The sequence below is a fragment of the Carassius auratus genome, chromosome 35 (genome assembly GCF_003368295.1).
Source record: "Carassius auratus strain Wakin chromosome 35, ASM336829v1, whole genome shotgun sequence".
In the NCBI taxonomy this organism is placed as follows: Eukaryota; Metazoa; Chordata; class Actinopteri; order Cypriniformes; family Cyprinidae; genus Carassius; species Carassius auratus.
Window position 1 is genome coordinate 12,148,189 of NC_039277.1, and position 16,660 is coordinate 12,164,848.

At 37.3% G+C, this 16,660-nt stretch overlaps 2 protein-coding genes across 12 annotated transcripts in view; both read left to right on the forward strand.

The window, feature by feature from the left end:
• The first annotated feature begins 281 nt into the window (after positions 1-281).
• On the forward strand, positions 282-6,323 carry LOC113054427 (uncharacterized). Its single transcript, XM_026219967.1, has 13 exons — positions 282-869; positions 944-1,032; positions 1,129-1,225; positions 1,893-2,176; positions 2,433-2,596; positions 2,705-2,851; positions 3,265-3,345; positions 3,431-3,533; positions 3,740-3,795; positions 3,885-3,993; positions 4,103-4,187; positions 4,316-4,451; positions 4,706-6,323. Exons 1-13 carry the CDS (start codon positions 738-740, stop codon positions 6,187-6,189), a joined length of 2,967 nt encoding a protein of 988 aa, XP_026075752.1. The 5' UTR covers positions 282-737; the 3' UTR covers positions 6,190-6,323.
• A 472-nt stretch (positions 6,324-6,795) lies between these two features.
• The window catches only part of LOC113054428 (ryanodine receptor 1-like), a 50,131-nt gene continuing 40,266 nt past the window's right edge, over positions 6,796-16,660 (forward strand). For 4 of the 11 annotated variants that reach the window (XM_026219971.1, XM_026219975.1, XM_026219977.1 and 1 more), the window contains exons 1-16: positions 6,796-7,034; positions 10,214-10,333; positions 10,419-10,520; positions 10,664-10,684; positions 10,829-10,903; positions 11,032-11,110; positions 11,202-11,314; positions 11,403-11,502; positions 13,789-13,885; positions 14,003-14,077; positions 14,165-14,321; positions 14,411-14,575; positions 15,607-15,728; positions 15,946-16,138; positions 16,283-16,418; positions 16,556-16,651. In XM_026219971.1, coding sequence (XP_026075756.1) covers positions 6,987-7,034; positions 10,214-10,333; positions 10,419-10,520; positions 10,664-10,684; positions 10,829-10,903; positions 11,032-11,110; positions 11,202-11,314; positions 11,403-11,502; positions 13,789-13,885; positions 14,003-14,077; positions 14,165-14,321; positions 14,411-14,575; positions 15,607-15,728; positions 15,946-16,138; positions 16,283-16,418; positions 16,556-16,651 — 1,699 coding nt within the window. In that variant the 5' untranslated portion in view covers positions 6,796-6,986. The remainder of the gene's footprint in view (positions 7,035-10,213; positions 10,334-10,418; positions 10,521-10,663; positions 10,685-10,828; positions 10,904-11,031; positions 11,111-11,201; positions 11,315-11,402; positions 11,503-13,788; positions 13,886-14,002; positions 14,078-14,164; positions 14,322-14,410; positions 14,576-15,606; positions 15,729-15,945; positions 16,139-16,282; positions 16,419-16,555; positions 16,652-16,660) is intronic. The other 7 variants (XM_026219968.1, XM_026219969.1, XM_026219972.1 and 4 more) reach the window with 2 other exon arrangements.

The following is a 16,660-nucleotide window of genomic DNA, read 5'->3' on the forward strand; positions in this document are numbered from 1 at the left end:
ATGTTATTTCACATTTTCCAATTACAGTAGCGCACACTCATTCGAAGAAATTAAAAACAAAAATATGACTTAAAAGATTAGATAGTTTATTGTTCATGTAAAAAAAAATGCAAAAGTGACGTGACATTCAGCCAAGTATGGTTACCCATACTCAGAATTCGTGCTATGCATTTAACCCATCCAAAGTGCACGCACACACACACTGTGAACACACACCCGGAGCAGCGGGCAGCCATGCTGCGGCGCCCAGGGAGCAGTTTGGGGTTCGATGCCCTGCTCAAGGGAACCTAAGTCGTGGTATTGCAGGCCCGAGATTCGATCCCACAACCCTAGGAGTCAAACTCTCTAACCACTAGGCCATGACTTCCCCTAATAGGTAAGGTCTCATCATCACAAATTAGTCTCTATTGTACTGGCATAAAAAGTACTTAGAAGTAAATGTTTTGGTGTATTCGAAAAAAAAAAAATCACTTGTCAAAGCTGAACAAATACGCTTCTAATTATTGTCTCATGTTGGCTTATTTGCATAAGGTTTGCTTATTTGCATACGTGCGGAAACGTCCTGCCTGCCACCAATCAAAGGTGTTTAGTACGAAAACATCGTCTCCACGTCCACCGCCGTGCTAATTAGCCAACGTTACCGTTTCCATGACTTTACTGTGCCAGTAAATCAATTATCAAATCAACAAAACATTACGAATTTATAGTGTTTTTTTTGGTATACAGACCGTCAGGTAATGGCTGGTTTAACAGATGATCGTTTGCGCGTGGTAGCGATCTTTCACGCGCTCAAAGCTGTCGGTATCCGCGTGAAAAACTGGAAGAACTTTCTAAATGGATATTCAAACTGTGAACAAACTTTTAGTAAGGTAAAAAAAAACGTATGGCATTTATGTGTTACTTAAATATATATTATCATTGACACTTTGAATTTGTTTCTAAGGAGAGCGTGTCACAAAGCTTTGCTTTTGGACGTGACCTGCACTTGCTCCCACAACATGAACTGTCTGACATGGGCGGAACTGTACCTCAGTATGTTTGATAACTTATCTTGCTTGGTAAAAAAATTTAAATAATCACAAATAAAGTAGCGTTTTACGAGTGAAACCTGATAGTTGTTGTTTTCAGGTTTTTGGTGGAGGCATGTGGATATCTGTCACAACACCTGCATACAGAGGGTCTTTTCAGGAAGACTGGATCATTAAGTCGTATCCGAGCTCTAAGGGTAAATTCCTTCAAATCTGTCAAGTCACAATGACACAGTGACATGTCTTTTTAGTTTTTAATGTTAAATATACACCGTGATCTATTGTTTAATGGATGACCAACCTTTCATTCAGGTTCATGTTTTGACCTTTACATTTACATGTCACACTTTTTTTGGTCAAAATGTATTATTATTATTATTATTTGTTTATATGTTTTTGAAAGAAGTCTCATATGCTTACCAAGGCTGCATTTATTTGATTACAGTTAAAACAGTAATATTGTGAATATTTTATATAAAAAGTAGATTTATTTTTTATTCAGCAAGGGTGCATTAAATTGTTCAAAAGTGTCAGTAAAAAGATTTATGTTTATAATAAACATTAAGATTTCTTTCAAGTGAATGTTGTTCGGTTGATCAAAGAATCCTGGAAAAAAAACATGTTTTTCACAAAAAGTTAAGATGCAAAAACAGTTTTTAATATTTATAATAGTACGAATTTATTGCGCATCAATATGAATTGTAATATATCACCAAATCAGCATATTAGAATGATTACTGAAGGATCATTTGACATTGAAGACTGGAGAAATTGCTTGCTTAAAATCAGTTTTGCCATCACAAAAATAAATTACATTTTAAAATATATTAAAATTGAAACCAGCCAAATGCTTCTATTTCATAGGCAGATTTGGAGCAGGGAAAGCCAGTCTTCCTTCCCTCACATGCAGCCTTCCTGCAGCCCTGTGACGTTGCCTCTCTCATCAAGCAGTTCCTGCGTGAGCTGCCTTCTCCTCTCATCCCTTCAGACCTGCAGATCCCTCTGATTCAGGCCCAGGGGCTTGAGATGACACATGACCAGGAGGGAGCGAGAAACAGAACAACTCTTCTCATAACAGCTCTGTTTCCTTCATCCCAAGCACGTGTACTGAGATACCTCTGCACCTTTCTGCGCCAAGTTGCAGAGAGGTTTGACATTTGATTGCAGTTTGAAAATATGCAGCTTACTTTTTAGAGTCTTTTATACTCCTCGGATCTGTGCAGGTTAAAGGAATATTCTTTTATTTTTCTGTGATCTTTACAGTGTAATCAAAATTATTGTCTGTGGTAATTGAGAGCATCCAACAAATGCTTTACATAGACATGCAGACAATGGACAAGCTCATAATAATTGTTCAGTCCTTTTTTTTTTTTTTTTTTTTCTCATGTTCATGTCTTTGGTCAGATGCAGTGAAAATAGAATGCATGCTACCAGCCTGGCTGTAGTTATTGCTCCTAACCTGCTTCAGTGTCCAGCACCACCTTCAAAACTTACTCTGGACACGGAGAAACATTTAGACCAGCAGACATCAGTGATCAAATCACTTATTCTTCATGCAGATCGAATTGGTAAAGATGTATGAGATTAGATTGAACAATTGGTTGACCGGCTCTTTGCTGTCTTTAACATCATTTATTATGTGTAAACTGAGCTTGTTCATTGACTTTGTCTATTAGGTGTTGTTCCATCATGTATACTGGAGGCATCAAAAACAACAGGAGGAGCCGAGACGCCCTCTCCTACAGGTGGCGCTGTGTTTAATAAGAGGACAGGACTCAGTGTTTACAGAAGTGTGAGAAGACAACGGAGGCGAAGTGTTGGTGGTGAGATTGTGATTATAAATATGTGGTGACATCCCTGATTTGATCTTATGTTTTTAGTAATCATTTATATAATTATAAAAAAAGGAATCCTGAAAAAAATCTATCACAGTTTACACAAAAATATGAATCTATATTTAATAATATATTTTTTTTCTTGAGCACCAAATCAGATTATTAGAATGATTTCTGAAGGAAAAAAAATTACAAACATAACATTTAAAAATATATTTGTATACTTCTATTATGTTATTAAGTAATACATATTTCTGTATTTCTGATCAAATAAGTTTTACCAACCCTAAACATTTGCGCTCAATATATAATACATACGTTATTTGTGTGTGTGTGTGTGTGTTATATATATATATATATATAATACTTTTTTTTCCGTTTTAATCAAAATATTATTTCAGAAATATTCGTAGATGCTTTTTCCAAATTGAAGCCAAATCGTACTCCTACTGGACCTCCAATAGTCTTACATGTCATGCCAGGTGAGCCACAAATATTTTTGCATGTGAAGTGCCTTGTTATTTATTAATATCTCTTTATCAAAAAATACTTTCTTGATCCCTGCAGTGACTCCTCTCTCAAAAAGCCCAACCCCACAATCACCAGTGACAGTCAAACGCAAAGCTGCTGAGGAATCACTTCCTGAACTTGAAGGATCTGCAAGGAAAAGGTCATTTGTGATTTACCTGATAACTATTAATATTGTCTGGTTCTCAAATGACTTCACACAGACAATTTTTGCCAAGATGTGGTGGGAGGGTTTGAGGTTGGGAAGACAGTTAAAACTCTTTTCCTTGAAGATTGTTCTGTTCCCTTGTTTCATTCAATAAATACATGTAAAAAAAAAAAAGATGTATTGTGTTTATTATTGTCCAGGCGGTCTCTGCATGACCTAAGAGAGGACACACCAACTTCCATCACCCAGCCAAAAGGTCAGTCTGTTTATGTGTGTATTACCAGCTCATCACCTGATTGTTGCAAAATGTAAGTACAACAAAGTTGCTTCCCAAATTTTTTTTAGAATCTGTAAGCAGTCATAGTGCCCTGGGAGAAAAGTGTGGTGAAGAAGATCCTGTTCCCACCACTTCCAAGAAGAAAAACCACATTAGAGAACAGCGGAAATCGCTTAAGTACAGAATTGCACTCTACACTGTACTAAAATTACCAAACATTTTAAGGGTGAATTCTTATTTACAAAGAGTAGCAGTCAGGTTTATATGTGTGTTTTGGTGTTTTCAGGGCTCCAGCACAAGAAGAAAATGTGCGTCAGAGAAAAAGATCTCTCCGATTTTTTGGTGTGTCCAGTGGCAACAGCAGTAACCATGTATGTTTTTTTTTATTTATCATCATTATAACCGACTGCCTTCTTTTTTGCCTGTGTTTTTAATAGTTTTTAACTATTATTTTAAATATTGTTTATTTCCTTCTGCTAACCTGGTTTAATATTTTTAGCCTTTTGTGACACAAACACAAAAAGACTCTGAAAATTGTGAAGAACACCAAGAACAGCCTGACTGTAAAAGTGGTTTACAACTTACAAATGCTGATGTAAAGATACCACTTATCCTCTTTGATGGAACAGGAGGAGGTTTGGATCAGTCTTTTTATTTGAATGATCAGTTGAATCTACATGAACACATTTTAAATTTGAGAGCTACCGCAAAGTAAAAGAGTTTTGGTAACACTTTTGTCTATCCAATATTTAAATTATTATTGACATCTAAGTAAATGCTATAAATCTTTTCGTGTTTTCTTTTGTGTGCATTAGATTTCTGGAATTTCTAAAAAAAAAAAATTATATTCCGGAATTCTATTTTTATTTTTATTTTTTTTGTCTTGCAGTTGTTGGAAATGAGGTGGACGATGACCCTGATCTTCTCGACTGCAGTTTTGTAGAAAGCCCTAATGACTGTCTGAACATGGGATCTGAAGTATTTTGCATTCAAAGACAGAAAAGTGAGGAACCCTGTGATGATGAATGCTGGACCGTGCTTGAAAATGAACACTTTGAGCAGTTAGGAGAATGCAAGGTAATACAATCTGTCACTCAAAACAAAGGGTCTCCGATAAATGCAAGCACAGACGTAGAGACTGAGCCAGAGGTGAAGCAGGCACGTAAAGAGTCTAAAAAAGTGAAGAATCGCTATAAGAACCGATCTCGTCCTCGTAGATCCATAAGCCTGCCTGAGGTGAAACTGGAGTCATGTACTGAAGAGATGCCCAAGTTGGAAATGGAAGTTGGTAGAGCAGAAACTGAGGTGGATAACAGGCTCTGGCCAATGTTTGCAAGTCTGACCCTTTCAAATGAGCAGGGAAATGTAACCATGGAGCAGAAGGTGGGTGGCAAAGAAGTGCAAGAGGCCAAAGTGAAAACATTAAAGAATTATAAGCAAGACAAGATGGCAGATTCAACTCTTGGTTTCAAAAGACCCTCGCGTTTGTCTGTGACTGAGCGACTTAGGGGCTTTAGTGCTTTGACATTGCTTCTTCGGACATCACGGACCGCACCTCAGTTTCGGGAAAAACCACAGGAATCCCTTCAAAGGGGACCCACACGTCTTCGGAGACAAGGTGCTCGACGGTTCGGTCGCTCGATCAGTCATGAGGGAGTGTCAGAGAGACCGCCAGAGCAGAGCCCTGTGGGATCCCCACCAGCAAATCAGGCTTTCATAGGTATATGTGACGCTAGCCCTGATTCAGGTGTGGAGTCGGTCGATCATGAGCCGATTACTGATTTTAATCATCAAGAGGTGTGCAATATGTCACAAAGTTCCCCCAATGTTCAGCTGACAAATGATGTGGATGCGGATCCAGTTTTGCCCACAACAGACAAAACTGAAAATCAGTTTCTCTGTAGGCAAATAGAGCAGGATGTCGAGGAACTTGATCTTCATAAACTCTTGGATCAGAAGTGCCACATTGGTGGTAATGAGCAAGGCGATCTTCAAGATTTAAATGTTTCTGCAGAAGTTCTTACACCTTGTCTTGCATCTACAATGTTCTTCCAGCAGATGATGCCATTGAATCTCTTCAAAGACACAAGCTCAGCCGAAGACTTCAAAACGGATCAAGTCTCTCTGAATGAAAGTGACAAGGAAAGCTCCTCATGGCTGAATGCCACTCCTCCATTTGGATTTCCACCTTTTGCTGCTTTGTCACTTGATGGTGTGATTTCTGAAGGTGACTCAAGTAAAAACATGCCGTGCGATCTGTCCCCTCCATCCTTTCAGTTCAGGCGTCCGACTGCAAGGAGGCTGTACAGAGACTCTCCCCGCTGGCCCTCGCATGAGGTGCGAATGTCTGCTTGGAACCCATTGCCACTTTAAAAGTTTAGTTCTTTCATTTTTATTGGTTAAATAAATATCAGTTCCTAGTGACTGGGATCTGAAACTGGTTTGTGTAATCATTTAATTATTATTTATGGAACAGTGCTTTTATTTTATTTTTTATGTTTGCGAGCTGTCACAAATTTTATTTGTTCTTAATAAAAATCTGTTTTAGTAGTTGACTTTGTTGTTGTTGTTTTAAAGGAGGTCAGTTTATTAAATGTTTACAGATATATATAAGGATTTGCAAAAAATTTTGTTCGCAAGTTTAGCAAACTGTTTTTTTTTGTCAACAGTTTAGTCAATATTTACATTTCTACCCAAATACAAGCTCTCGCTTAAGGCTCTATAAACAAAATATTGAGTACTTAAAATTACTTTGTCAATTAATTTATTTTGAATATCTCAAGCGCCAATCCAGTTCAGAAAAAGCAAAATGAAGGTACAGTGTTTACTTATTAAATAAAAGCATCGGTTCCTGATATCATAAACCGATGTTAACAACAATATCCTTTATTGTCTAGTAGCTAAAGCCAACAGAATGATAATGTTAGTTTAATGAGACTGGTGCTCCTCCCCTTTGATGTGGAGCAGTGAGAAGAAACTAGAGACAGTGGAGCTGCCTGTTAATCTCTCTGAACCACATTCACCAGAGCTGGAGACTCTCATTACTCCATACAGACAGGCAGCCTGCGGTCCGGGGCGCAGAGAGAAGAGGAGAAACTGAGGCAGGGATCTGTCCCAGCCAGGAAGAAGGAAAGACCGGGGACTGCCAGTACCTGTAGATCTGCTGCACCATGGCAGACGGAGCGGAGGGAGAGGAGGAAATCCAGTTTTTACGAACAGTGAGTTACGGTTGACAGTATTTTACATCTGATTAGTTTAAATAAATGCCTAACTATACCTCATATATATATATATATATATATATATATATATATATATATATATATATATACAATGTTTATGCATTAGAAATTAGATTCTTAATGAGTTAAATTGACTGTAAAGTAAGAAATTCATTGTTTGAAAGGTGTAAGAATCATGAACTATAATGTTTATTGTATATTGTCAGTGGTATGTTTGACCCCATTTTGACAGCTCATGCAGTTTTAATGGATGTGTTTGGATGAATGTGGAGTGACACGACCAGGTGTGTGGATTTGCTGTCATTGTTGTCTATTTATACATCGAGGTTGGATTGTCACTGTTTGAAACAGGACTTTACACTTGGCACTGTGCACAGAAGCATGACGGCAACATACTGCCAAGACTAAATCGTAAATCTAGACTACAGACTAAATATACAGGGCAAAGGTATATGAATTTTGGTTGTAAGAATGAGGCCCATCAATGCCATAATATACAGTTGCACTCTATATTGTCAAGCATCTATGGAGAGAGTAGCCTATCCTTCATCTTAGTGTTGTAAAGGTCTGGCCTGGCTGTGTTGTGGTTATGCCAACATGACCAGTAAGTCATTCTAAAACTGTCCTGTCATGGATGCATTGAAAGATTTGTACACCGTATGGAGTTCATCCAATGCAGAGTTCCAGATATCATATCTAGTGTTGTGATGCTGCTGTCTGTGAGCTCTGAGTCTATATACAGAGATGGGATTAGCAGCTTTCTAGGCTTGTCCTAAACCAACACCTGTTTGTTTCAGTCTATTTAAAAAGTCTGTTACATGTTCTCTTACTTTTATGTCAGCCTCTAGAGCTTTTCAGCTCATATTTAAAGTTTTGTTTGATTAACTGGAACATTTCAAAAAAAGAGTTTGTTAAATTAAGAAACTTTATCATCAGTCAAATGTTGGACACCGTTTTTAGTTGTTTCTGATGAATGGAAAGTCTTCTGATATTCTTGAAAACTTGAAATTCATTTCAAAGTTTTTTTATTCTGGAGTATCGTTCAACAGGAGTCATCCAACCATTGTCTCTCTTAGACTGTGCTACTGATCTTGAGTTTGACTGGCATAAATAGTCATTTGTTCATGGCTCAGTTTCCAGTCTGCACTGCTGGCAGATTGTTGGTGCTTCTTTCTTGCTCGGGGAAAATTGCATGTAGCAGGTGCTACAGCCTGAAATAGAGGGGGAGAGAATGAGGAGGAGGCTTTGAGAGACAAGTAGGGGAGAAAATGGATTGAAAAGGAATTTAATGTTTGTGTTACTGTAATTCGATAGGATAACTAATATTTCAAAAAGTGACACGCTAAAATGAATTAATAATTTTAAACAACTGTTTTTCTATATCTTTATACATGTAGTTTTTGTGACCATCTTAATCAACTACAACTGAATACTTTGAAATTTTCATTTGACACACAGCAGGACTATTGCAAATGCAAAAAGTTGAAAAATGTTGCCTTTCTCTAGCAATTTATTATATCTAAACATGTACATGTTCCTTAATACATGCCTATGAATTGTCGTACATAAAAGTTTTAATAAATATATATATATATATATATATATATATATATATATATATATATATATATATATATATATATATATATATATATATTTAAATGATTACAATATTATTATTGCATTTTGAAATAACTTGTCTATTTAAAAATTACTCCAGTCTTCAGTGTTACATGATCCTCCAGAAGTCATTTTAATATGCTGATTTCTGCTCAAGATGTTGAAAACAGTTGTGCGTCTTAGTATATCTTTGATAAATAGAAAGTTAAAAAAAAAATTAAAATTAAGTATTTCATAACAATGTGAAAGTCTTAGTATATCTTTGATAAATAGAAAGTTAAAAAAAAATTAAAATTAAGTATTTCATAACAATGTGAAAGTCTTTACAATCACTTGATAAATTTAACGCATCCTTTCTGAATTAAAGTGTTAATGAAAAAAATGACTCCAAACTTCTGAACTGAAATAAAATGAAGCACTTTTATTTGCTTTAAAATGCTTACATTTCATACAGTACATAACTTTTATTCAATGCAAAAATTTTTTATTGTGGTCTCACAATTATTATATTTGTCAAGTGAGGAGTCTGAGGTTGCCAGCAGCATGTGTCAGTATGGACAGGGTTTTTTCACAACCCTCTGGCTTACATTCCAGCCCTGGAATATCTCTAGCATATGACACACTTACATTCATAATACGCCATTACACAGGCTAGCCTGTCAAGGACATGACCTCTCCCAATTGCTTTATAAAGACATGCTTACATTAAATCTTTATTGTAAAATACTGACAAATTACATAAATATGCCATATTTGTACAGCACATCATATACTTTGAACTAAATCAGTGGAGCGATTAGGAAGTTGTCCATCAAATTAAGGCTTTTTGAGGTCACCTTGTATGGGAGTAAAGTTACAGAGGGCAGGGCTGCACATAAAATTAGTAGCACAACCACAGGCCTTATCACTATTGTATTAAGATTGGTTGATTTCATATAACCTACCAGACGTTTCTTACAGTGCTTGAATATATTAATGTTAAAATCAAATAGTTTCTTTTCAGTCTGGCCTCATCTTGAGACCTCATGTGGTTTTGACTGTAACCTGAGCCATATTCAGGACTAGATGCATGCAGCACTGATCAAGGTTACAAATAGCATGCTATTTAGCAGCAATGTTTGCTATGGACATGCTGTTACAAAGAAAACATTGATGACTTGTCTATAGAAGTATTTGAGGAAGTGTTTTAATATCTTGCCAGACATCAAATTGGATTTCTATGTCTCCAAAAGAGCGAAAATGTAGACATTTATTGTTAGTAGTCTCAATATCAGATAATGCATCAACAAAACATAATATTATCTTTGCGTATCACAAAGATGAAAGTTTATCATTAAGTTAAAGACTTGAGTTCTTTTTTTTTATGTCAGTAGGCACCAAAATACTCAACATTGAATCAAAATATATTTTAAAGAAAATAAGTCTTAAAGGTTTGAGGGTGAGTAAATCAGGACAGAATTTGTATTTATTGGTGAATGGTCCTTTTAACCGTTCTAAAATGTTTAGGCTTATTTAAAACTTCTTTTTCTTTGCAGGATGACCAGGTGGTTCTACAGTGCACTGCTACTATCCTGAAGGAGCAGATTAAACTCTGTCTGTCCTGTGAGGGTTTCGGAAATCGCCTGTGTTTTCTAGAAACTACATCCAATGCCCAGGTTTGCTTTTCATTCATGACATTTCGGAAATACATCTGATGTTTCGGATTCCCGGTTTTCACTTTTTGTTTGTTTGTCATCCTAGAATGTTCCTCCTGATCTGGCTATATGCTGCTTTATTCTGGAGCAGTCGTTGTCTGTGCGTGCCCTTCAGGAGATGCTGGCTAACACAACTGAGCTTAATGAGGTAAGTCCAGAGCACATACATCTGGAATAAGGTCATATTCACCTTTAAAGGGATAGCACAACAAAATAGTTTTTCTGAACTGACAGTATACTGACAGTCTCTTGTCCTCCTCTTTTTTTCTTATTTTCCTTTGCCCACTGTAGGCAGTCGATTTGGATAAATGGGTAGGTATTTGTGCCTCAAAATGTTGCTTGAAATTTGTCCACTCTTATTTCTACCTCATATTATAGCCACCTTGTCACTAGCTCCGCTAATACCTGTGCATCTCTTGAATTGTGTATAGTCATGTTTTAACACCTTTTTCCCAGTCTTCACAAGGAGGAGGCCATCGCACGTTGTTGTATGGCCACGCCATCCTGCTAAGACACACTCACTCTGGCATGGTGGGTCAAATCTCAATACACACATACAGGCCATCGCTATATGAGTATTTTGAGAGAAAATGTACTACATTGAAAGAATCATTTAACTGTTCTGTTTTTATTGATTGGCATCTCTTTGCATGATGCAGTACCTCAGCTGTTTGACGACATCAAGGTCGCTCACAGACAAGCTGGCCTTTGATGTGGGCTTGCGGGAGGACTCGACAGGTGTCTGATTTCTAGTGGATCGCTATCACAGATGTACTTGTAAATATACAAAGCCGAAATCTGACTGAAAGATGTCCATATCTTCATCCAGGCGAGGCATGTTGGTGGACCATTCACCCTGCATCCAAGCAGAGATCAGAGGGTGAGAAGGTCAGGGTGGGCGACGATCTCATCCTGGTCAGCGTGTCCTCTGAGAGATATCTGGTAAAGCCCGTCTCTACTGTATGTAGTCAATACAATCTCTTTTGGATGGAGCCTACAGTGTTACATGAAAAATCTGTCCCATCAACAGCACCTTTCCTATGCCAGCGGAGACCTCATGGTGGACGCTTCTTTTATGCAAACTCTTTGGAACATGAACCCAGTCTGTTCTGGCTGTGAGCTGGCAGAGGGTGAGCTTAAAGCAAGTCTTTCAGCTAGCGATTCGTTTACCACACTAGGACATTTCATATGCATTATGAATACATGATTTAGGGATCTAATTGCAATTTAAAATGAAATAAAAAAAAAAGTTATATTTGTTCTATGATTGTTTATAGCGCTGCACTATTTGGCTGAAAGTTTGTTATTAGAAATTAACATGGATATAAAAATTTAATTTATGATTGTTATTATTTTTATTATTACTTATTAAAATTGATAAATAAAAACATAAGTATCTCGAATGTGATATTTCACAGTAAAATGAAAAGATCTGTATTTATGAAAAATATCATAAATTTTTACATTGCAATAGAACAAATCAGCTCAAAGGGGAAATATGAATAATTAATTATAACTAGTTATAATTAATTATAAATATTTAGATACGCTGCAAGTATTTACATAACATCTATGTGTCAACTGTCTTTCAATTCTTAGAACGTTAATATTAAAGTTAAGGAAAATAACTTTCTTATTGTACTGTACTACTCAGAGCATATAGCCAAAATCTGCATGATTTGTTCGTTATGAACAAAAAATGAACAACCTTAAGTGTGATTAACTACATAAACACTTAAACTAGTCTAACATACACGTACACACGCATACAGTTGGCATAGGAAAAGGGGTTAAACCTAACCTAAAAGCAGTAAAGAAAAGATAAATAAAGACATGGGTATAAGACAATTTGATAAGCAGCAGATCTACAGCCTGAATGAAACATCAGTTTCTTAGTTCAAACACACCTTTGTTAAAGGTACTGTATGTAGGATTGACACCGAGTGGTTGAACTAGGTATCGCAGTCTAAATTGAAAATATTGGAGAGGGTTTTTTCACCTGGCCCCTCCTCCTCAGACTTGATGCACACACAACATTTTAGATTGATGACACTAGCAGTAATGAGCACAACTGACGATGAATGAAATGAAATAGACTGGTTTCCGCCAACTGGCAACCCGGGGTGCCGAAATACAATTAGGTAAACTGGCAGTGGACTGGTTTCACAAATCAAAACAATGACAGACACCCTGGCCTGGAACGCACATTTTCAAAGGAGAATAACTGACTGTAGCATTGTTTTTCAGATAAACAATTACTATATGCTATCTGAGCATGTTTCTTCAATATCTGCAAACATATGGTATTTTTATGCTTTGGTAAAGTGAAAAACAGTATCTTTAATGTATCAGTTAATAAGACTAAGTTTGATTCTTGCACGTCTCACCCGTTTGAAAGAGAGTCCTGGTGCAATCTGGGGCTCCAGGTGGTCTCTGCTGAAGTTAGTTGATGAGAAAGAACCAGTTTGAGTCAGAGGATCCTGATGAATGGAAAGACTAGGTCCAAGCCTGGCACAAGCTTAGGGTGGTCTTTGAAGACTCTTAGCTCAGTATCTTCTCCTAGAATTCCTGAATCTAAAAGAACCTCCCTGATCTGGTTATCAGTGATATTTAAAGGGTGACGATATCACACCCTCAGGATATGTGTGAGCCAATGAGGAAATAGTACCTTTGGAGGCAAATTAAAGATCCTTTGTCGCTAGCATGGTGTTTTGCATTTGAAACTATATTGGCTGGTCAAGAGGAGAATCTTCAATATTCTTCTAATAATAATAATTTTTCACAGAACTAGCAAAATAACATGTAAATTAACCAATAGGAAAAGTAATTTTTAGGTCATAGATACCAAGCACGGCATATGTGTGATCTTGGTTAATTAAGTAATGTCAAAACATTAAATGCTATAAAAGAACATATGATTACATAGGATGCACGAATTTACATGTCTCAAGTGAATAGTAGACACAAAGTCCTGAAATATGTATGTTATTTCAGAAAAAGGGTTGTCTATGAATATATATGTGTTGGAAAAGTCCGTTCTATTGGCCTGTGTCTGTCTTTCACAGGGTCTGTTCCATTGCACATAGCATCTTTCCACATACTTTTGAGCAATAAAACGTCTTATCAGATTGTGCCCTGGGTGACAGCCCTCTTGTAGTGATAGTTGCATTTTGGGGGGATAGTCCATGGAACTCACAGAATGTGTTTTAAAGATCATTTGTTAAAAAATAACAAATAATTGTGTGTCTGCTTAGTCCAGTTGTTACAACAACTATACAATTACAATGCTAATAATAATGGCTGTGTAAATGTAGGCATATGCATTATGTAATAAAATATGCTGTGGAGATCACCAATTTTTCCATTGTCTTTACAACAAACCTAATGCATTATTTTGTGATGTTTCCTGGGCTCAGGGTATCTGACCGGAGGGCATGTTCTGCGTCTTTTCCACGGGCACATGGATGAATGTTTAACAATTCCTGCTGCTGACCAGGGCGATGACCAGAGACGGTGAGATATAATGCCACATTATATTTTAATGTAAACAATTTAATGTAATTTAATTCAGTGAAAACATTAACAATCTACGCAGCAGTCAATTGTTTCTTGTTTTGCATAATTTTTCAGGAATGCACATTACGAAGGTGGACCCGTGTGCAGCCATGCCAGATCTCTGTGGAGGCTGGAGCCTCTTCGCATTGGGTTGGTGCTTCTTGTATACAGCAGTGCCTTAACAAGCAGAAAAGATCTTTTCTTCCTTTGAGCAGATACTCAACCTCCCGTTCACAGGTGGAGTGGGAGCCACATGAAGTGGGGTCAGTCGTTCAGGGTGCGTCACATCACCACAGGCAGGTATCTGTGTCTGGATGAAGAGAAAGGACTCCTGCTTGTGGATGCGGAAAAAGCGAATACGAAGAACTCTGCTTTCTGCTTTCGGGCTTCAAAGGTCTGTTTACTGCCCTCCGCTTTATAACCAACTCTTTGGGAGGTTGCTTTTGTTTGATCTTTGACATCAAATGTCATGTGAGTGAGTAGGAGAAGACGGAGGTGGCTCAGAAACGGGATGTGGAGGGAATGGGGATCCCAGAGATCAAGTATGGAGAGTCCATGTGCTTTGTGCAACATGTCTCAACCAGCCTATGGCTCACATATGCCTCGGTGGATGCCAAGTCTGCTCGACTGGGGCCACTGAAAAGGAAGGTACGAGTATTAATCTCTAAAAAAGTTTGAGGTCAGTGTGATTTTGTTTGAAAGAAATTATGCTTTTTTACTTTTTCAACTTTAGTTAGTCTGTAATGTTGCTGTTTGAGCATAAATAAGATCTGAAAAGTAAATATACTCAGTCTACAGTCTACTCAAGTCTACTATTTAACAGAAATCAATTTTCAAAAACTACAACTAATGACCTGTTTGGACTACAATGCATATTTTCTGGGATTTAGGATACCGATGTTACCGATGAATGGGACTAGATCTGGTTGAGCTGCACTAGAGAAGGCAATGAGTGTTATTACTATGTCAGAGGCGCGATAGATTTCCCAAGTCAGACAACTTGGTGGTTACAGTCATCTTGATTTAAATTGCGCTCAAATTAATTTGACATTGACACAATTGACACAATATTAAAACTGAAGCTAGCATGGGGCTTTGGAAAGGAGCATGAAATTTTCAGACCAGGGGCCGAATGGTGCCAATCACAACACACACTGGCCCAGCTGACCATTTACAGCAAATTTCGTATTTCAGAAGGCGGGCCTTCATTTGATACAGGAACTATTCAAGCCGTTAATGCCAAACTGGGGAGAGAGGTGTGGTAATAATGTGAAATATGTGAAAAATAATGTGTTTTTGAACAACCTAGTTTGGAAGCCTGTTCTAGTAAACCCCCAAAACAACATCAAGACTTTGTAAAAGAGCATAATAGGACCCCTTTAAACTTTTACAAAAGTAACAGTGAAGACAATTTATGAATGCTGTTCTTTTGAACTTAATATTCATCAAAGTATCCTGAAAAAGTTTCGGTGAAGAAAGCACCAAATCTGCATGTTGGAATTATTTCTAAAGGATCATTTGACACCGAATAATATTGATGATCGTAAGAGACTTCTTCCAAAAAAAGAAATCTTATTGACTCCAAACATTTGACCAGTAGTGTAAATTCAATCTAGTCAGGCCTAAAACTGCACAAGTAAGATTTCACCAGTGCTAATATGTGTGCTTCTTTTTCATAGGCCATACTGCATCAAGAGGGTCACATGGATGATGCTCTGACTGTGGCACGTTCTCAAACAGCAGAATCCCAGGCTGCTAGAATGATCTATAGCACAACAGGACTCTTCACTCAGTTCATTAAGTATGAAAAAATCCAATCTTAAACCAGCCTATGGTAGTTTAAGATGGTCTTCTAGGATGAAAGATGAAAAAAGTGCCCAAAAGCCATCAAAACTGACTAGCCTAACCAACTTATATTTAGAGATCAGATAGATCAGCTTAGCACCATTAACTCTAATTCAATAAAAATATACATATTATTAGATAAATATTATTGTTTTGTTTTGTTTTTCTGACAGGGGTCTGGATTCTCTGAGAGGGAAGAGTAAATCTCCAAGCCCAACTTCCCCATCTTTGCCTCTAGACGCTGTGGTTCTGTCCTTGCAGGATCTCATCTTCTATTTCCGCCCTCCAGAGGAGGAGCTGGAGCATGAGGAGAAGCAGACCAAACTGCGCTCCTTAAGGAACCGTCAGAATCTATTCCAAGAGGAGGTTAGACATGCTGGCAAATATATAAACAAATGCAAATAAATATGTCAAATTTAATTTATACAAATTCATATATTGTCTTTACATTCACTGCATATAACATTTAAAAACATACATGTATAATTACCAAGGTCTGCTTTGTAATAGGGCATGATCAGTCTCGTGCTAGACTGTGTTGATCGACTGAACGTCTACAACACTTCGGCGCACTTCTCAGAATTTGCCGGGGAGGAGGCAGCCGAGTACTGGAAAGAGATAGTCAACTTATTTTATGAGCTTCTGGGTATGGCTGTTACTTATGACTTTAGCATGCAATACATCATGTAATACTTTCCCACACTGATGCCGTTAATGATTTAGTGTTTTCAGTGTTTTTGTAAAAATAAAATGTAAAGCCCCTTGCATTGTTTTCACCTGTAGCATCTCTGATCAGAGGAAACAGAGCAAACTGTGCTTTGTTTTGTGATAATCTTGACTGGTTGGTCAGCAAACTGGACCGTTTAGAGGCATCCTCAGGTAGGAAGC